Source organism: Triturus cristatus, chromosome 3_1 (genome assembly GCF_964204655.1).
Source record: "Triturus cristatus chromosome 3_1, aTriCri1.1, whole genome shotgun sequence".
NCBI lineage: Eukaryota > Metazoa > Chordata > Amphibia > Caudata > Salamandridae > Triturus > Triturus cristatus.
The window spans coordinates 820,413,522-820,435,960 of NC_140583.1; the positions used below are offsets into that span (position 1 = coordinate 820,413,522).

The 22,439-nt window shown below is 45.4% G+C and overlaps 1 protein-coding gene across 3 annotated transcripts in view; it reads left to right on the top strand.

Annotated features, from left to right (window-relative positions):
* The window catches only part of SLC19A1 (solute carrier family 19 member 1), a 145,682-nt gene extending 141,300 nt beyond the window's left edge, over positions 1 to 4,382 (top strand). For all 3 annotated transcript variants that reach the window (XM_085645178.1, XM_085645177.1, XM_085645179.1), the window contains exon 6: positions 479 to 4,382. In XM_085645178.1, coding sequence (XP_085501304.1) covers positions 479 to 679 — 201 coding nt within the window. In that variant the 3' untranslated portion in view covers positions 680 to 4,382. The remainder of the gene's footprint in view (positions 1 to 478) is intronic.
* Positions 4,383 to 22,439: the final 18,057 nt, after the last annotated feature.

The following is a 22,439-nucleotide window of genomic DNA, read 5'->3' on the forward strand; positions in this document are numbered from 1 at the left end:
CGTAGATCCACCTTCTGACCTTCAAAGAACCTGTGTTCAAGATTAATTATTGACGCTCTCGGTTTTGACGTGCATTAAAGTAATTAGAGTGGTTTTCTGTGGGAAAGAAACTAAGGTGCACCGGATAGTGGCAGGTTTAATGCCAGATTATTATGTAAATGTAGGCCTTTTTATGGCTTGTCAAACAGAGAGGCTGCCTACTCCCTCAAGAACACAATCCCAATTGAGTGAAACACTCCTCCTCACCCCATGCTTTTCTCAGGCAGGACGTTTTCTTTTTACAGTGTCTCTCTCTACTTGACCAGTGGTGGTGCTTTAGAAGAGGACTAAATTGTATTGCTAAATCTTGGAGCCGCTGCAGTGCTCATTTTGGCATGAATTGGCATCACTGCTATACAATTTGTGGCTGTTGACAAGCTTTTGTTTAAACTGAAAATAGTGGGAAGGTACCTAATTGTGTTTTTTTTTTCCCTTCTAGTTTTATGTATACTTTGCATACTTCACATTCCTGGCAGTTGTATTCCTGGGAGCATCGTTTTATGTGATGTTTAGATATAAACGTCAATCGATGCAAGGTAGAGACCTGAAGGACCAATTGGAGTCTTCTAAGGAGCTCTACAGTCCGGTGGCGGAGACACCAACCGAGAAATGCTCCAAGAAGGATCTTCCTCTTGCTTGACGCTGCCTTCTTGTTCTCTGATGGGGCTGATCAAGCAGAGACCAGGAAACAAGTGTACCTGTTGGGCAAAGGAATGCAGATTCTGATGCCGGAGATCCAGAAGCCAGTGAAACCCACATGGCAAAGTCTCCTCCCGGATGGAGATCAAACAGTCACGGCTACAGGCTGGAGATATCCTGCCCCTACATAAAAGATCTGTCGTGACCAACTGGGCAGAAGCTGTGCTTGAAGAAAGAGCCGTCCGTCAGACAGATCCACAAGCAGAATCTAGCTGTACAGTGATATTTAGCAGCTAGTGACAAGAGTTCCTTCACACAGGAGACATTGATGCAGAAAATTGTATCCAAGACTGAATTAAGTTCTTTAGTAGTGACGAGTAGGCGAATAAGGCAAGTGTGTTTCCTATGTGCAGATTGTGTGTGGTACTCCCTATTTGCACATTGTCAGGTGGAGAAGAGCAATACAGACGCACATAATTAAGGGCTGCTGTAACTGTAATAAGACTGTACCATAGAACAAATTCTGTACAAGATTTATCTTTGTTTATTGATCCAATGCTGGGTGCTGACAGAATTAGAGTGTCTTATCTGTCCTTGTTCGTTTTCTAGTGCAACGATATACTACTAGTGGTGTCTGCGTATTAAAGTGGATAACTGTACTGCAGGAGTACTGTATCTGATGTGCAGCTTGAGCACTTATACACTGTAGGAACGGTCTATTGTGCACTGTATGGTAGGAATTGTTTATACACTGCTGTTGCTGGGATGTGTTTAAATCACTGGGCCTAGTGTTTAATAGTACATTAAGACCGCTCAATACAATGCCGGGGGCAGAAACTACAATTCTGGAAAACATAACATATAATAATGAATTCAATTTCCTTTGTTACGCCCAGGCTAATGAAAGTTATTCAGTTACGTCAGTTGAAGCAGCAGCCTAGCAGCAGTCCTAGGTTCAGGTAGAGCATTGTAACACATTTTATTTTGGAGCCGAAGAACAATCCCCTGCATACTTCATTGTATGAAAAGCATCAGAAAGCATAGTCACTGATCTGCCTTGACTGCTCTTCTCACCCTGCCTAGTGTGACTATGTTCTGTGGGAGGTGTGGATTCTACTAGATCAGTCTTCCCCAAACTGTGGGCCGCCAATGTTTAGTTGGTCACAAAAATCCAAGCAATAAATAATGGCACCTTTAAACTATATTTATCTTGTCACATTTGCTGCGCTTCAAAGGCAGAGGTCAAATGTAAGACTATTTCTTCCCGACAAATTGCTGCTTATAATTTTAACATGGTGATCTGGTGTTTACAAACTCCTCGCACTTTTGCAGTCTGAGAAACAAAGTAAAGTGAATTATGTGACATTCTTGTTTGGATACAGGGCGTGTGACAGGAGGGGCTGTAGGACGTCATTTATGTAACATCATAAAAAATGTAGATACTTGTAAATGAACTGTACACACTCAGCTGCTAGAAAAGCGAAAATGAGGCACATTTTTTGTAATTCTGAAGAGTGATAGAAAAAGATAATAATAGGATCAAAACAATCAAGCCACTTGGTGATCCACAAATGGTAAATATTCACTGAAAACCAAGTCCCACACATTATCATTTTTGTGCAATATAGTTTTATCAGTAACACTGTATTTTGGTGCAAAGTTAGTTGCTATTTCAATGTAAAATGTTCTGTCTGTAAATGACAGTGCGCTACCATACGATGCTTAAGTTATATTAAAAAATGTCCACCTACTGTCCATTAATGCTAGGTGGGTCGCAAAAGTTTGTGTTTCTAACAATTGGGTCGTGGTTCTAAAAAGATTGCTAAGCACTATACTAGATGGCTACCCTCACCCATAATTCTGTGCCAGCTACATCCGCTTGTACAGTGAACATAAAAATGTGCTGTGTTGAACCCATGTTCCGTCTCACATCTTTCTATACGCCCAGTAATATCGAGAACCTTGTGTGTAAAAAGATAATTCCATGTTGGAAGCACAATTCTGGATAGACGATCAAGTTGTGGAACAAAAATATTGTTCTCTATTTGAGAAACCTCCTGAAATTTCGCAGCCACAAGTGCCCTCATAACTTTCCACCCGGTTTGAAGTCCGATGTTATATGGTGATAACTGCTCAATAAATAGTATTTAATGTACAGTGAGCAGTTTCTCTTTACTGTTGACTACAGTATGCATTGGGGACACGGATAAGTACTGCCGAAATGATGTCTATTAGGTTCGGGTTGAACATAAGTTGTACGAGTAAAATCTAACTTTAATGAAAAAGGATTCCGTATATTTTTTTATTTTTATGGGATTGCTCATTTGTAATCTGCCAAAATCTTAGTTTCCAGGCATCTTGAACAAAGAAGCATACCAAGAGGAAATGTATCTCCAAAATTATAAATGTTTTTGCTTTACCTTTAAAGTTGAGAAGATAGGCCATATTTCTCATGACCAATGAGAGATTATTTCACCATCTGACCCACATAACTGAGTAGTTACGGAACGGTAGCAGTTCATAATTGATGTACTGTGTGAAGATTCTCTTAAGTTACCCCACAGGGATTCAGTGATATGATGGTGTGAAAAATGTCTTTGGCAAAACAAATCCTCTTAAATATTTCCATAATGGGCCAAACGTTTTGTTGCCTTGCGCAAAACTGTTTATCATGTTAACTGTAGCACATTGTCTGAAATATTGTTTAGAAGCTATGTGGTAATTGTGCGTATCTTGCTTGGTCAGACTGACCAATGGGGCAATCGCGCAGTGACTGATAGGTCAGTGTGTGGGCTGGTATTTAAGGTTTGTGGTCCTGTTTTATTGTCTGGTGAGCTGGTGTTTATTGTTGATTTCCCTGATATTAACACAAACATTGCCTACAGCAAGCACCAATGCATGCAGTCTCCTATGCCTTGCAAAACAACTATACAGTACATCTTTACAAGTTCAAAACTTTTCTGTCTGCAAATATGGGGCACTTTTTTAGCTATCTGATTTGCTAATGGGGACCTATTTTATTTAGTTGCCCATGCATATTTTCTTCCCTAGTCCAACCCTGGTACTTTGGTGATCTAAGAATGGCTAAATGCTGTTAAGTGTCAGATGAGGTGGAGTGAGAGTTTCCCAGTAATGATCCATAACAGTGCATAGACGTCATGTAACACATTTTGAGTGAAGTATTTTCTGTAGTATTACACCGGGAGAACCAGTAAGAATTTCAGCATGCCATTTAAAATCATAAAACAGTTGTGATTTAGCTCTTAGAGTAGGAATGTCACAGAACCTGGTTTGGGCTAGCTATACTATGTGACAATATGTTGAAGTGTGGCATCAGTTGGAGATGTCAAAATATGATGGAAAATTTGTTGGGGGTACATATACTTTCCAATTATATGCTGCAAGAATATGGAAACCTTTTAAGTTTCAAGAATATATGATGCCGTTTCACGATGAGCTTCCAGTACCGCAGTATTATCCACAAGTGGGGAACAATTTCAAGGTACCTCGAATGCCACAGGACATTTGTTGTGTGAAACATCTTCCATGATGAGGCTACGATTGAATACAAGGAGGTAATATAAGACCATTAACTATTCATTGCGGGCAATGTCCTCCAACAGCTTACAAATAATTCCTGAACTTCTCAAGACATTATTAAACACTTGAATAATAATTGTCCAATAAAGACAGATATGGTATTACACATGTTGTGATATATATATATATATATATATATATATATATTCTCTGAGGTTTTATCCATTTATGTTTGAAACAGCCTTTAATACTTGGAGTGCGAAGAAGTGGTGTCCCTGCAATATATCTGGTTTGTGTAAAATTATGTTACCATTTATTTAGGAATGTTCTGATAATGAAATCAGCTTTTGTACGGATAATAACATCTACTAAAATTGGGCTATTGCTTTTTGCTAAAATATCGCTGCTACTACCTTTTATATGGGAATAGTACATGCTATCTGTAGAAAGTAAAGATTTTTTCATTGTAAACAGAGGAGCGAAAACCATCTAGGTAGTGCTCATGTATTCATGTTTACTGACCCTTTTCTGTTGCCAACCCATGGCTACTTTTCTACTTGGGGGTGGACCATAAAACTGCTTCTCAGCGTTGTTTATCAATGTAGTGGGTGGCCAGGACCACAAATGGGTAAAAATTGTCCTATCGGGCTGTCTTGTTTTTACTGATTTACACCCTGATCAGTTCCCTTTTCCTGCGCATAGGTGTACCAGGACCTCCTTCTCTCACTCAATGTGCACACTCCAAGCAGCTTTCTAGCCTCTCCTGTATTCTTTCGTGTATCATTTTCTGTAAATATTTTAACTCCAGCAATCTGTATACTATAATACCAGATAGTTGCATTGTGCTAAAGCATGCTGCAGCTGTTGATTTGTAAAAGTATGACTTATTGTATTTGGATAATATCCACCAATTTCATGTCTAGAAGGCCCTATCTTGCAGAAGATGTTGAACGGAAGTTGCACAGGAAGAAGAAAAAAAGTGTTTTTCGTAGATTTGTCATTGAACGCAGTATCTCCCTTTTTTAAAATTAGATTTCTGTCAAAGTGCATGCAAGCAAGAAAATGTTCCAATGCAAAAACTATAAACTTGATCAGAGTTCATGAATTTTCCCTTCACGTTGTCTCAGCATATCCTAGCATAGCTATACCAATGACGGTGCAGAGGTGTGCTACATAAGTTTCAACTTCCTGAGGTCTCAATGTTTCACTTGTCACCCATGGTCTCGGTGTGAGAACAATATATGTTACTGGTGTCTCTTCTTTGCATTTTCCTTGCCAGTGTAATCAACCAAACCATTCTATCTTGTCCCCCTTCAGATACATATCGTGCGTTTCTCCCCTCCAGGTTGTCATTGCAGGAGCGTAGCAATACATGTACATCAGGGGCTACATTACATACAGGGCACATTTTCATTGTTTGCACCTGGCTTACCTTTTAAAATGTGCCCTTATTATGATGAATGCGCTGCCCCCAGCCCTGGGGGCTGCGCATTAGGTGGGAAAAAAAGAGAGGCTTCTTTACAGCCACTCTGTGTTTTCACAGTGCAGGTGGCACTCGCCCCATTACTGAAAGCAAGATTGTATTCCAAAATGTCACAGAGGCTTGAAGACCATTTATCACTTCTCCATTATTCAGTCTATGGCAGGCCTCATCTATTGTAATACGGACGCCCAGGTACCTAAAGTCACCTGTTATCAAAGGTGTATCCATCTTTGGTAGATCTGCTATACTCTGGCCTCTAAACCTTCCCATGGGAAATAGTTTTGACTTGTTGCAGTTTATGCGTAGCCCAGAGACCTCCCAGAATTCTTTCAGGACTTTGAACAGAATCCATACTTAGTATATGGGTTATCTAAGGTATGCCAATGTGTGAGCATTGTAAGGCGTTAGGCGCTCCTGTCACTACCCAAGAAATCCCCACAGCTGTTAAGGGGATGGCGACAGGTAAAACGCCAGGCCCATAATGCCGCCTAACCGAATTTTATGTGGCATATATCAGGACCCTGGCTCCACGTCTCAAAAAAATATATCCAGAATTCTGTTGATTAGGCGCCTTCTCAGAAACTACGATAGATGCCTAAAAGTAAAAAGCAAGGAACCAAAGTAACGGAGGTTCGGCCCCTCTCCATGCTAAACTTAGACTTCAAAATCCTTAGTAAGGTATTAGCATTAGACTTCTCTCACATATTATTTCATTATATGCCGACGATCTACTCCTTTATTTCAGAGACGGGACGGTGGGCATCCCCTAAAGCCATGTAACAGTAAAGAAACTTTGAATTAGTATCTGGCCTACGGGTTAATAAATCCAAAACCCATCTATTTCCCCTTTTACCGGGGGCTGGCGAAGCCTCCAGAATTGCCATTAGGTCGGACATGGTCTCCAATTTCCTTAAGAATACTGATATTCCATGCTAAAGAAGATCTACAAGACGGTAACCTTGTATTCTCTGAAATTTTGTGTACCCTTTTGGCAGTCATTTAAACTACCCATTATGGCCTGGATAGCGATCTCCAAGAAGACGTTACCAAAAATTCTATACTTTTTCACAAACTTGCCAATATACATACCTGGTTCAGACAATTAAATACCCTGCTGCGAGACTTGATCTTGGATGGCAATCGCCATAGGGTATCGTTGACAAAATTTAGGCGCCCTATTGAAGAGGGGGGTCTCGGGGCCCCAAACTTTGAATTTTACTTTTTAGCGTCACAACTTCAGTGCATTACGCTGTGGTTAGATGGGGTCCACCAGGAAGAAATAAGACAGATGAGAGAGGCGGCACAAATAGATCTTCGGACGGCTAAACTACTTAATCCATCAATAGTGATCCCTAATCCTGGGATATTGCTGGCAACGGCACTGAAGGGCTGGCACAGATGTGTACTGAAAACTGCAGGAATGACTTTGCATGCACCAGCATTACTCATAGCAGGACTGCCACACGGCGACCCCCTCACCTACTTTACCCAGAGGCACTTATCTGCCTGGACAGAGGCCGGTCTGATCATAGTTGGAGACTGTTATCAACATGTTATCAACAGAGTGCACTGATCCCGATGGAGAACCTAATGGATTGCTACAAGCTTCCACCTGGCCAGTTTCTTATGTATGAAGCAATATCTTGAGCATTTCAGGATCTATGTTGGGGGGGGGACAGAACCTGCAACACATGATGTTCTACAGTTGATGCAATGCATGGGGGCAACGTCGCACCTAGTGACTTGGTTTTATAGGTGCCTAGCACCTATACTGAAGCGTCCTTGGCACAAACTAGATCTTGGCCAACTTTCGGCCTGTCTGGCGGACAGTAGGCCCCCTATGCCCTGTGACGTGGAGGCTTCTATTTCTTGCTTCCACGAATGGGTTGTCCATAATTTGGACACCTGTATCCCAGCCCGTCTGGGAGTAAAAAGCAGAGGGTTTTCTAATTCCTGGTTTGACGCTTCTCTTGTTCTAGCTAAAAAGGGCTGTAATCATCTGGAGCGTGTCTGGAGGCGTTCCTATAACGACTCGGCTAAGCTGGAATATCGGGCTGCCATAAAACGATATCATCGTCTTATTAGGAAGGCTCGGACTGAGTATGTGGCAAGGGAAATCTTGGCCAGTACTAATCCCTCCAAGTCGGTATTTACCGTACTTAAGAGTATGAAGAATGCTGTTTCTGTGGTCTCGTCCCCCGATTATTTCCAACCTGCAGTATAGTGAGTTGGCTGGACACTTCCTGGCTAAGGTTGAGCAGATTTACTCCAACCTGCCTCTGGTTGAGCAGTGCGTGGGGAGTGAGGTTGCCATTACCACTGGCCCCTTGGTGGGTCGCAGCTTGGCATCTTTTCCATCTCTATCTCCCGACGAGTTTGCTGTTCTCTGTCGGAAGATTAAGTCCGGATCCCCAGTCGATCCCCTTACCCCTGCGTTATTCTGTCAACTCCACTCTGTGATTTCCCCGTGGGCTCGGGGGTTAGTGAACTTATGTCTTTCATCTGCAGTGGTTCCTAGAGCGTGGAAACACGCTAAAGTCATGCCACTGCTTAAGAAGCCTTCCCTGGACCCCGGGGATCCGGCTAATTACAGACCCATCTCCCTGCTTCCCTTTCTGGCCAAGGTGACAGAGTCCCACGTCAATGCTATTCTTTCGGAGTATATAGATCACAATGCCATCCTTGACCCTTCGCAACATGGCTTCCGTGAGCGTCATGGGACTGAGGCGCTGTTGGCAGTGTCGGAAGTCATTAGGGACAGTCTGGAATGGGGTGACTCCGTGGCTCTGGTCCTATTGGACCTTAGTGCCGCCTTCGACACCATTTCACATGCAATCTTACTAACTCGTTTGCAGGAAATTGGTGTTGAGGGTGTGGCCTTGGGTTTGTTTCGCTCCTTCCTGAATGACAGGTCTTTTCAAGTCTCTATGCCTCCGTTCCACTCCCAGGAGCATGCCCTGCTTCAAAGCGTACCGCAGGGTTCAGTTCTTAGCCCGCTTTTGTTCAATCTCTATGTACGCCCCCTGGCTGCGGTAGCTAAGAGTAAAGGTCTTGCTTTGGTGTCATATGCTGATGACACCCAGTTGCTGATCTCCTTCTCCAAGAACTGCAATGACAACTTGAAGAAATTTAAGGAGGATCTCTTGGCAGTAACAGACTGGATGACGGGTAATTTTTTGCAGCTTAACACCAGCAAATCCGAGATTCTAGTACTCGGGAAGGACCAAGATATGTGGTCCGAACAATGCTGGCCGGAACGTCTCAAACCTGCACCTTCCCCTAAGAAAGTCGTAAAAAACCTTGGGATATGGTTCAACCAAGGTCTGACGTTTGATGCACAGTCCAAGACTGTGGCTGGGGTGTGTTTTGGGCTTTTTCGTGGCCTAAGACCCGTGATTGGCTTTTTTCCCCCCAAAGTACGTCAAACCATAGTCCAGGCCCTAATTTTGTCTAGGCTGGACTATGGGAACGTACTCTATCTGGGCGCTAATAGAACCAGCATTAAACGTCCGCAGCGGGTCCAGAACGCTGCTGCGCGTCTGCTGGTAGGGTTCCCTAGGTCACGCTCAGTGACTGCTTTGCTTCCTAAATTGCACTGGCTCCCTGTGGAAAAACGTGTCCAGTTCAAGGCTCTCTGCATGGCTCACAAAATTTTGTCGGGTCAGGCCCCACTGGGCCTGGCTAATCTACTTATGCCCTACACTCCTAGCCGCCCTCTAAGATCGGCGGGCTGCTTCTTGGTTTGTGTCCCCCGCGTTCAAAGGGCTAGAGCTGGCGGCCGCTCCTTTCGGAACTTAGCCGCCAAACTCTGGAACTCTCTACCGATTTCTATCAGATCTATTCAACAGCTTTTGCCTTTTCGTAAAGCCATAAAGACTTGGTTGTTCTCTGTTCTTGCTAAGTCTCTATAGACTGAGCGACCTGCTGTGTCTGTCGCTGGGTGATTGGTCTCGGTCAGGGTCGCGCTGGGACGCCCCGTTGCTGGGGCAGCCATGCGCGTTATTATTGAACTAATAATAATAATAATAGCAGGCATGACCCGAGTTGCACTGACCGTGGCAGATTGGAACGAGCCCTAAAGCAAGAATTATTAGATCCAGAGTGACAAAAAGTACTAGCCTCTCCCAAAAAGATCTCCAGAAATACCAGATTGAAGAATAACAAATTTAATTACGTACACATGACGCCACATAGGCTGCAAGTTACTTATGGAGGCGAACCTCGCACCTGTCCTAGATGCGGACATATGGATGCGGACTTCGCACATAAGGTGTGGGAATGTGGACGTTTTCAACCCTACTGGGAGAGATACTGTCCGCCTTCGATCTTACACTTGGGCGAACACACCCTCGTACCCTAGAGGCATTTATTCTGGGGCTATACCCGAGGCTGTCCTCCCAAGAAAGTAGGCACTAGATTTCCAGATCTGGCGTTGGGTTTGGCCAAACGGCAAATAGCAATAGATTGGAAATCAGTAGAGGGCCCCCGGGTTAAAACCTGTACGACAGACTGTTCTGCTTTGGTTTTCCCTCCAGATAGAACCCGCTCCACAGAGCCCTTCTGACCCAAACCAGAACGTTACCCCCTCCCTAGGGCCTTTTTACACCTAAATAACCACATATATATGTACCACCTAAGGACAGGGAATTCCTATTATATATATATATATCAAGACCTCACAGCCTCGCAATCTCAGCAATCACAGTCTCGCGGCCTCAGGCAGACCCAGAATCTCCTACCAGACGGCAGCAACACACATAGTCTCGCGGCCTCAGGCAGACCCAGAATCTCCTACCAGACGGCAGCAACACACATAGTCTCGCGGCCTCAGGCAGACCCAGAATCTCCTACCAGACGGCAGCAACACCCATAGTCTCGCGGCCTCAGGCAGACCCAGAATCTCCTACCAGACGGCAGCAACACACATAGTCTCGCGGCCTCAGGCAGACCCAGAATCTCCTACCAGACGGCAGCAACACACATAGTCTCGCGGCCTCAGGCAGACCCAGAATCTCCTACCAGACGGCAGCAACACACATAGTCTCGCGGCCTCAGGCAGACCCAGAATCTCCTACCAGACGGCAGCAACACCCATAGTCTCGCGGCCTCAGGCAGACCCAGAATCTCCTACCAGACGGCAGCAACACACATAGTCTCGCGGCCTCAGGCAGACCCAGAATCTCCTACCAGACGGCAGCAACACACATAGTCTCGCGGCCTCAGGCAGACCCAGAATCTCCTACCAGACGGCAGCAACACACATAGTCTCGCGGCCTCAGGCAGACCCAGAATCTCCTACCAGACGGCAGCCTTAGCACGAGCTCATCCTATTATTACCGTAGTACATGACAGGGGAATCGGGATTACTATATATCAGATCACACAAAGACTATTAGTTGAGCACAACCTGTTCTTTAGTTCGAGGGGCTCCTTTCCCCTCATCCAGTTACCACTTACCTGACCAGGATTAACCTCTGTTCATGTCGAGTTAACTCTGACTAAAAGAATAGGCTATCCTCCTATACAAAGATACACAACACATGCTAACTCACGACAAGCTAAATACTTTATTTAAATGCCACATGCACATTCACAGAATACATCATATATATAACCTGCAAGGAAAGTAAAAGGTTAAGTTACACACTTCAATAGAAAGGGGTCGACGTCACCTTGGTCATATGTAGCCTGTACTCAAAGGTCATCTAGGTTCCCTTCCCGTCTGCGCCTCGGCTTCGCCTGGAAGTCACACCTCTGCAGTCACAGATCTACTCCCTTCTCTTTTCTCCGAGTCACTGGGATCTCTTCCTCATCGGCTACTCTCTCCTCTTTAGATTCTTAGGTTTTCTTCTCCTTCAAATTCATCATCTGTCTCCCCTGAAACAAGTAGTAGCTTTTCTGCTAACGGCCAGGTGCCGCCTACGGACTAGAAGCAAGTGCCCGTGTCTGCCTCAGACTTTCACTAATATAGATGTGCATTCTCTCATGGAAATTTCCAGCTCGAAACCTGCCGCCCACCAAATTCCTGTACCTCCCCGTGCCAAGGACACGTTCCCAGCCGGCCGGCCTGATGTAGTGTCTTCGGCATGAAGGAGAATACAATCCTTCGATAAGGGCCGGCCTGAACCGGTTCTCTCCAAGCGAATAACACCTCCTAACTAAAACACTGCCTATGACCTAGAAACTTCCCAAGCTGCCAGAGCAGGAGGAAAGATGGAGTCTCTCCCGTTTAAGGCCTACCAGGCCTGAATGCAGCACAGCTCCATTAGATACCCTCACTACAGAACAGATTACCCCTAATGCTAACGAATCTATCCCCTAGGATATGTATGCAAACCCTGATCTATGGGGAAGAACACAGGATCATGTTGAAGTGCCTAATAAATAGGCTCTATACACTACTCTAACCCTTAGACTTGAATGGAAAGAGACTGAAGTCACATCAATAGCAGTACAACACAATAAGGCCGGAAAGATCGAGCAGTACATTCCACCCTTGACTTCAGTCTATTATACAAAACACAGGATCATGTCGAAGTGCCTAATAACTAGGCTCTATACACTACTCTAACCCCTAGACTTGAATGGAAAGAGACTGAAGTCACATCAATAGCAGTACAACACAATAAGGCCGGAAAGATCGAGCAGTACATTCCACCCTTGACTTCAGTCTATTATACCTAATATGAAACAAAACGAACTGATCTATGTCTAGTACCAAGTGTGCAGAATTGAAGCATTAAAGGAATACACTTGAATAAAGCAACAAATAGAAATCAAAATGCCGATAATAATCAGAATACCTAACAATCGTGTCCATGTTTAAGCAAAAGATAATCAATGGCCGCTCGATTTTGCAAAATGGCCCTACGTTCACCCTGGGCGTCCAATAGCATGTATTAATGGATTTCACCATCCAGCAGGCCATTTTCTCAATAGATTTGGCATTATAGACTGCCAAAGCAGGAACACCAATAATTCTCACCCACACAACTTACAAGCACCCCTGTGCTCACAGAGAAGTTTGAAGCAAGGTAGAGTCAAAAGGCAGAATCACATTAGACCACGTCAAAGCCAATAGGTCAAAATCATAATTCACCTAACTCAAATAACATTATACGCTAAATCCCTCAGTATACAACATTGAGCACATGTGTGCACCACCACCCACAAGACTGCACCTCAACATACCATACCTTCTATTCTTGGAAAGACTATTCCACTAAAAGGCAGAACACACTTAAGTCAGTACAGAATGGTGGTGGTTGAGGGTCACCATAGGGTGTCAGACCACAAGTGGCTGATTCACTACATCGCACCCCATGACCCTCGATCATCACCATTCACATATGTCAAAAACAAAATCTAGCAAATAGCAACTGTATTACATAACTGAAAAGCAAAACTATCATGAAAGTACTGCATATCGCAATTGAAAGCAAAAACCATTGAAAACCACATGTCTAAATTAAAAATCACAAGTACTAAAAAGCACATGTTGAAACAGCAACTCATATTTTGAAGTTGCTACACAAAAATACATAATTCAAAACAAATCATGACTAAAAAGCAAAAAACTCATCAAAGGTATGTGATAATCACTGTAAAGCAAATAAAGTCCGCATTCTCCAAACACATGTAGTAGCCACCACTCAGGTGCATCTAAAAATAGCTCATAGACATCCGGATACATGTTGAATGGATACAGAAAATAAATCAATCAAGCTTTTGAACGCTCCTAATGCTTCTAATGATTAAACTGGAGACTCCACTGTCAAACTCAGATATAGTAGCAACAGCTACAAGTCATTACTGTTCAGTAACTTAGAAAATATCTACTCTGAGCGCTGCAAAGCGTCTCTATTGATCTCCATCCCTAAAAAAAAAAAACAGTCCTTCAGTATGAAAAAACACACAGCCGCCTTCCAAGGCCTCCGAACTCCACGTCGAGAAGACAGTTCTGGCAAAGCACATCCTGTAATCTCCTCTTATGTCGTTTGTTCTCACCGTCACACAAGCAGTCACCTTGTGTGAAAGGCACACAGCCTTCATGCAAATAAAGTTGGCCTCACGTGAAGGAGACAGTTCCACACTTTGCTGATCCCATTTCGCTTGGAAAGAAGCAGGCCATCATGCTCTCCGGTATACATCAGCAGCTGTATCTTCTTGATAAGGGAGGACCCCATCCAGTCTGGATAGCCACCGGCATCAGCCGCCACCGTCTCGTCTGGTGATCACTCCAGGCTTGGGGGGGGGAAGGGAAGGGGGGAGGGAGGGGGAGAGGGAGGGCCCCACTCACACGGGAGAAGGGAGTCCCACTCACACGCGGAGAACTGGGCGAATCTGAAAAAGAAACAAGCATCACTCTTCTTGCAAAGAACATTTTCAAAAGTACAATATTTTAATTTCTGTCTATATAGGTCTCCTCCAGCTCTGGGGAATCGTGTAATACTACTAACGCTTTAGCCTCTAAAGTCTTGATAAAATCCCTCTGTTTCAATACACAGCAAGAAGGGCTGGGGCAGTCTCCTTCTCTCACTTCTCTCACTGCACCCCTCACAGGTGCTGCCCCCCTTCACAAATCTCCGCGGACACTAAATGGCCCCTTGCCAAATATAACAAGCAGAGGCTTCTCCGGCTGTCCGTAGCTCACACCTTATCTCCTTCAAGGTCGGAGAGAACTGCACGCCTGCCAACTTTCTTGGACTGTCTGCGACTCTCCTCATGGGGGGGGGCCTGCGCCTGTGCAAGCCTCCCAGACATCTATGTCCAGGAAGCTGTCCCTGCCTACGGAGGAGAGGAGCTGAGATGAGATGACCCCTCCCGTAGGAATTCCTTCTCGGACTTCACAGAAAGCCCGAGCCCTGCCCAGCGTTGCTGGATGATCTCACTGCAAGACTCCCAGACAGCAATCTGAATTCAAAAGCGACCTATTATTTCCCTGCACTTTCCTGTAACTAAAAAGGGCACATTGCTCTAGAAGTAACTCACGAAATAAATGTTCATGTTAATGAAGTGGCCACATATCAGACTTATTGTACACAATCAGCTGTTCACATCCAAAATCACGTTGTTGCAATTCTCTTTTAAAGCAAAATGTATCATACACTGTCATGTCTAATTTATGTCCGCAACCGGTGATCGTGAAGCCCAAAACATTAGTCTGTTTACTTTCATGCACATTCCATTCAGGCTGAGAAAGCTCCTCAGAGGAATTAACTAAAACCGTCCGTGTAGCTCATAGCCTGCCTGCATTCTCTGTTACACTTATCACACCTGAATCATTCTGGCATGGCAAAGTGAACAACTTCACAGCCTGGTACACGTTTAATTTTGTCTTCAAAGATATATTAGCAAACTGGGCATCAACCAGCTCTTTTTTCAACTCACTACGTTCTTAGTGCAAATGCCCACATGTGTAATGCATGTTAACCAACACTTGAAAATAACACCGCTGTCTCTCTCCAAAATGTCATTAATCACCTGCTGAATAACACCCTTCATTGCAACTACGGAGACTGGAATTTCAAGGGAGTCCCACGTTTCAGAGTCATGCTCTGAGATCTTACATGCACTTTGCAACTGAAAACATTAGATATGCATTTCTTAACTAACACTTGAAAGGGATCCAGCCCTCTCTGCCTCACGTAGCAAGCTATTTATAAGCACTCTTTACAAGACACGCTGAAACACACACATACCAATTCTAAATCAGCACAGGTAGCTCACTTCACGAGCCAGCACATCATACGGTCTGCCCCCATGCAAATAAATCAAGTGATATGTAACAGTCTGCTTCCAAATACTCAGCCCACTCACGGGCTAAGGCTTCACAAGGCATTGAATCCCAGCCGGGAATATCAACGGGCAACTTAAAAGTAGATTAACATTGTCTAGAACAGATCGTGAAAAAGAGAGAAGAAGAGAAAGAAAAGAAAGAAGAAGAAAGGCTAGACACACCAGTATATCACAAAGAACATACAAACAAAGTCACGCACACGCCGGCAGCAAACACGGGACAACACAACGCACACAGAATACGTAAACGGTTCACGACGCCAAATGTTCTGCTTTGGTTTTCCCTCCAGATAGAACCCGCTCCACAGAGCCCTTCTGACCCAAACCAGAACGTTACCCCCTCCCTAGGGCCTTTTTACACCTAAATAACCACATATATATGTACCACCTAAGGACAGGGAATTCCTATTATATATATATATATCAAGACCTCACAGCCTCGCAATCTCAGCAATCACAGTCTCGCGGCCTCAGGCAGACCCAGAATCTCCTACCAGACGGCAGCAACACACATAGTCTCGCGGCCTCAGGCAGACCCAGAATCTCCTACCAGACGGCAGCAACACACATAGTCTCGCGGCCTCAGGCAGACCCAGAATCTCCTACCAGACGGCAGCAACACCCATAGTCTCGCGGCCTCAGGCAGACCCAGAATCTCCTACCAGACGGCAGCAACACACATAGTCTCGCGGCCTCAGGCAGACCCAGAATCTCCTACCAGACGGCAGCAACACACATTGTCTCGCGGCCTCAGGCAGACCCAGAATCTCCTACCAGACGGCAGCAACACACATAGTCTCGCGGCCTCAGGCAGACCCAGAATCTCCTACCAGACGGCAGCAACACACATAGTCTCGCGGCCTCAGGCAGACCCAGAATCTCCTACCAGACGGCAGCAACACCCATAGACTCGCGGCCTCAGGCAGACCCAGAATCTCCTACCAGACGGCAGCAACACACATAGTCTCGCGGCCTCAGGCAGACCCAGAATCTCCTACCAGACGGCAGCAACACACATAGTCTCGCGGCCTCAGGCAGACCCAGAATCTCCTACCAGACGGCAGCAACACACATAGTCTCGCGGCCTCAGGCAGACCCAGAATCTCCTACCAGACGGCAGCAACACCCATAGTCTCGCGGCCTCAGGCAGACCCAGAATCTCCTACCAGACGGCAGCAACACACATAGTCTCGCGGCCTCAGGCAGACCCAGAATCTCCTACCAGACGGCAGCAACACACATAGTCTCGCGGCCTCAGGCAGACCCAGAATCTCCTACCAGACGGCAGCAACACACATAGTCTCGCGGCCTCAGGCAGACCCAGAATCTCCTACCAGACGGCAGCCTTAGCACGAGCTCATCCTATTATTACCGTAGTACATGACAGGGGAATCGGGATTACTATATATCAGATCACACAAAGACTATTAGTTGAGCACAACCTGTTCTTTAGTTCGAGGGGCTCCTTTCCCCTCATCCAGTTACCACTTACCTGACCAGGATTAACCTCTGTTCATGTCGAGTTAACTCTGACTAAAAGAATAGGCTATCCTCCTATACAAAGATACACAACACATGCTAACTCACGACAAGCTAAATACTTTATTTAAATGCCACATGCACATTCACAGAATACATCATATATATAACCTGCAAGGAAAGTAAAAGGTTAAGTTACACACTTCAATAGAAAGGGGTCTACGTCACCTTGGTCATATGTAGCCTGTACTCAAAGGTCATCTAGGTTCCCTTCCCGTCTGCGCCTCGGCTTCGCCTGGAAGTCACACCTCTGCAGTCACAGATCTACTCCCTTCTCTTTTCTCCGAGTCACTGGGATCTCTTCCTCATCGGCTACTCTCTCCTCTTTAGATTCTTAGGTTTTCTTCTCCTTCAAATTCATCATCTGTCTCCCCTGAAACAAGTAGTAGCTTTTCTGCTAACGGCCAGGTGCCGCCTACGGACTAGAAGCAAGTGCCCGTGTCTGCCTCAGACTTTCACTAATATAGATGTGCATTCTCTCATGGAAATTTCCAGCTCGAAACCTGCCGCCCACCAAATTCCTGTACCTCCCCGTGCCAAGGACACGTTCCCAGCCGGCCGGCCTGATGTAGTGTCTTCGGCATGAAGGAGAATACAATCCTTCGATAAGGGCCGGCCTGAACCGGTTCTCTCCAAGCGAATAACACCTCCTAACTAAAACACTGCCTATGACCTAGAAACTTCCCAAGCTGCCAGAGCAGGAGGAAAGATGGAGTCTCTCCCGTTTAAGGCCTACCAGGCCTGAATGCAGCACAGCTCCATTAGATACCCTCACTACAGAACAGATTACCCCTAATGCTAACGAATCTATCCCCTAGGATATGTATGCAAACCCTGATCTATGGGGAAGAACACAGGATCATGTTGAAGTGCCTAATAAATAGGCTCTATACACTACTCTAACCCTTAGACTTGAATGGAAAGAGACTGAAGTCACATCAATAGCAGTACAACACAATAAGGCCGGAAAGATCGAGCAGTACATTCCACCCTTGACTTCAGTCTATTATACAAAACACAGGATCATGTCGAAGTGCCTAATAACTAGGCTCTATACACTACTCTAACCCCTAGACTTGAATGGAAAGAGACTGAAGTCACATCAATAGCAGTACAACACAATAAGGCCGGAAAGATCGAGCAGTACATTCCACCCTTGACTTCAGTCTATTATACAAAACACAGGATCATGTCGAAGTGCCTAATAACTAGGCTCTATACACTACTCTAACCCCTAGACTTGAATGGAAAGAGACTGAAGTCACATCAATAGCAGTACAACACAATAAGGCCGGAAAGATCGAGCAGTACACAGACGTAACACAATGGGCAAGAGTTGAGGAAAGGGCACTGATATGGGAAGACGCTAGAGGGGTAAGACTTCGTCCGGATCTGTGGACGGAAGTGCTTACGATGTGGGAACACCCAGAACAGGGTAACTAAACCTAACCAGATATAGACATGGACTCACCCGATGAGGAGGACCTTGAGTTGCCAACAGACCACATATGTGAATCACAAAACAGCTAAAGGGAGGAAAGACCACGCATTAATAGAACCATTAAGAACACAAAAAAGAGGCTCCCTCCCCGACCCGCAGGCCCCCCTCACTCGCCACACTACTCTGTACATATACTACATTGAAGAACAAATGTACGGGGTTGCTAGATACCCCCATCCTCCCCCAAACAGACCTATTATTTTACTTTACTTACTACTTCGCCCCCTCCCCCTTTCTCCTTTTTCTTTATTGGTTACAAAGCTTAGAGGTGTGTGTTAATTAAAGTAGTATGATTATACAGCAAAACATAATACCAATGTATATCATAAATTTTAAAATTATCCCTGTGTTGGAAAGTGGCTTAATGGTAGGGGCAAATGTAGGTCTGCCACTGGCGATAAGGCCACTAACACATGATAGAACTCAGCATAGGTCTTAGAAAATTATTCCCATGCTCAACCCTTGGTAACGTGGCTGCGAGCAGGCAGGCTTAACTTCAAAGACGGGTATGTAAAGCATTTAAAAACACCAATTCAGTAAATAATTAAGACACAACACAAAATAAAAATCCAGCACCAATTTATAACAAGCATTGAAAATGCAATAGGCCTCGCCTTTTATTAAATTAAAGCCATTTGCTTTGCTATATAATACCATAAGCAAATGGCTTTAACTTAATAAAAGTCGAGGCCTATTGCATTTTCAATGCTTGTTCATTTTGGAGTGAAACTCTCAGTAGGCGGCTGCGGGAAGGGGGTGTATTTATCGCATGAAATGCACCCGATTTCGGGGCAAAATCTATCAGTAAATGGCGCAAATCGTCTGTTTTCATGTGAAACACACATGGACTTTGAACAGGAGCCCCGGCGTAGGGCCTCAAAGGGTCTAATATCAGTGGAAATTCACCTCGATTTCAGAGTGAACCCCAATCGCACGACTCCTGTAAAAAAAAAAAAAAACCCTCACCCACCTCCCCATGCGGGCAAGGGCTGCAGCGAGTCTGTTGTCACGTGAAATGCACCTTCATTTCGGGATACCCTCCCCCACCCCACAGTTAAAGGGCAGCATTGAAGGGGGCCCCCTTTCTACCGCGAGAGAGTCGGGAGAATGGGCAGTAATTCTTCACACCACCCCAGAACTCGTTGGCGAGTGAGAGCTCCGGCGGAGCCCTCGGGAGAGCGGCGTCGCCCAGTCTGGGCCGGGGGTGACTCGTCGCTGGCTGCCCCCACCGAGGCTCCCATGCCAGCCGAGCCGGCAAAGGGGAACAAATCGCGAACAAAAGCAGCGCTGCCTTCAATGTGGCTGCGTCGTTAGGGCAACCCCCAACTATTCGTGCCACAATGAGCCGTACTTCAAAGAGTCCCCATCCAGCGGTGACTCTCCCTTCTGCCGACGCCCCCACCCCCTTTCCCTGCCCTTCATTTGGGGGGAAATTCATCTGCGATGTGTTTTTTTTCGCCCTGTTAATTTTTAAACAATCGGGCCGCACTTGTACCCAAGTAAACAACTCCTTCAGACGAGTGGCGCTTCGGTTTCAAGTGTGGTAAAAGGCATCGGGTGGCAATATGTGCGAATTTCATGCGTGCAAATAAATGAAATTCTTTAAGCCAAAATTCACCGCCATCGCTGGCCCAGGCCCCGAGATCGCCGCTCCTAAGCTCACCGCCGCAGGCCGAGTCCCCGTGACATCATCTCTCTGCCGCGCTGGGATTGGCCCAGTGGGAGAGAGTGTTTCCCTGAGCTTGGACGCTCCACGCGAGAGCCGAGCTGAGATTGGTCCCAGCCCTCCACGATTCCTGCCGCGTCATCCCAGTGCCGCGCTGGGATTGGTCCCCGGCCCAGAGGGCTCGCCCACGCTCGAAGAGAGAAGTGAGGCTCGGCCTGGGACAGGGGAGCGTCTGGGAGAGGAGAATTGCCCGGCTAGTTGGATTCACCGCGCATGTGAAGGCAAGGTAAGGCTCGCATCCGCGCTTGTGAGCCCGCGAACTGAAGGAAATCTTCACTCCATTCAGCAACAAACAGAGGAGCAAACACTGCTTCACTCTTTTAGAGCAGTCCCAGTTGGACTAGCTCGCGAGCCGTCCCAGTTGGACTGACTCGCATGACTGGTTTCTTATCTTTATGGGGCCATGTGTTTGGCCCCATAAAGATTAGAAAACCTTTTACGCCAGCAGTAAGTCGGGGCAGCCAGTCCAACTGGGACGGCTCTAAAAGAGAAAAGTGTACGTCACTAGACGCTCTTTTCCAATGGCTGGCCACCGTTTAGCATAAACGGTGATGCCAGCCAATGGAAAAGCGGGGCGGGGCTTAAAGCCCACTAGAGAAATCTCCTAAAGTCATTAAATCTCGCCAGCGAGACTGCGCATGTCTGCGCAGTCTTACGCCAGGCGAGACCTAAAAATAGGTAATATTTTTATCTTTTAAATTACACCAAAACGAAAAAAACTCCACTGTAGGGGACCAGAGATATGAATGTTTAAAGATTAGTCACTTTCTAGTGCTTAGAAACCAACAGTGCCCCTTTTAGTCATTTTGTTTTCTCTGACAGGGACACCCCTTTAGAAATTGTTCTGGAGAATTTCTCACCACTCTGGTGCAGCCTTCTCCAGCAGGCGGGGTCCAGTTAGAACTCCTTCCCGAAGTTCTTCTTGCGGGTCCTAAAGTATCCAACACACAATCCAAGATTCTGGAATCTCCAAGAGGGTCCTTGAAAGTGTAAGACTTCAATTCCGCAATCCACTTGAACAAAACCCTTACAAATCCACTGGTACTTCAGGCTGGGAATTCTTTGTAGGTATTTCCAGGTGAGATCTGTTAACCTGTAGCTTGCAGGGAGTCCACTCTTTTGTTCTTTTACAGCAAGGTAGTTCACAGGGCTGTAGTTTCAGATGGTGCAGTCTTCAGAGGGCAGGCCTTAGAAATTGCACTTCAAAATTCTCAGCATGGCAACGTCTTGCTTTCTTAAGTCTCGAGCAGCAGATCTGAGAGGCTCTGCCCCTCTCAGATACTTATTCCAAGTTCTCTGGGTCAAGCAGGAGGTCACTGCTGACCAATGGGAGCAGGGCAACTCCCCCAGAATATTACCACACCTTGTAGAGTGTGGCATTATTTTGTCCCAGAGTGCACCAAATCCTCCAAATTCATAATGGCTGATTTTCCAGCAGGGAGGTAAGAGCTGGCTAAACGCACCCCTTGGATGGCTAATTCTCATAAACTCTCCCCCTTGCATCTGTTCATTCCTTCCATAGGCCTAACTCTGACTGAGGTGAAAAGTTTAGAGTTGTAAATGACACTAAGGCCTCCTCTTCTCTTTGAAGACCATGGTTTGACTCCTCTCCCCTGCTCTGGCATTCCTGTGTAGCAGCACACTTCCCTCCCAGCAGAACTGGTTAACCCCAGGGGTTCTTTATCACCTCTTCAAGGCAGCTTGGCTAATCCACTTAAGTCTGACCAATCAGGACAGACCACTGAAAGGCTGAATCTGGACTTACAAACAAAGTCTTATAACTTCTTGTATGTACACTTAAGGAGAAACTCAACCATATCATATTCTTGAATTTATTAATACCATTCGGGGAAGTCTTTGAATGGCACTTCTAGCCCTCGCCTATCAAGAGTTATTAGATAATAACTTCCTGCTATGTCAATCTATGTGCTTTGGTTAAAACGTATTCAATACCGGGCCAGTGGATTCAATTGATAGGCTTGTGTGATTTATTTCAAATTTTTTCGAATAACTCCATACAATTCAATAACATTCAAATCATGTCAAACATTAAGGAAAACACCAAATAATGAAATTTTTTGAAAACGGAGACAATATGTAAATTGCACAAACTAATAACACACATGAACAAATATTTACAAATGTGTATAATACACCAGTATGTTGTACACAAT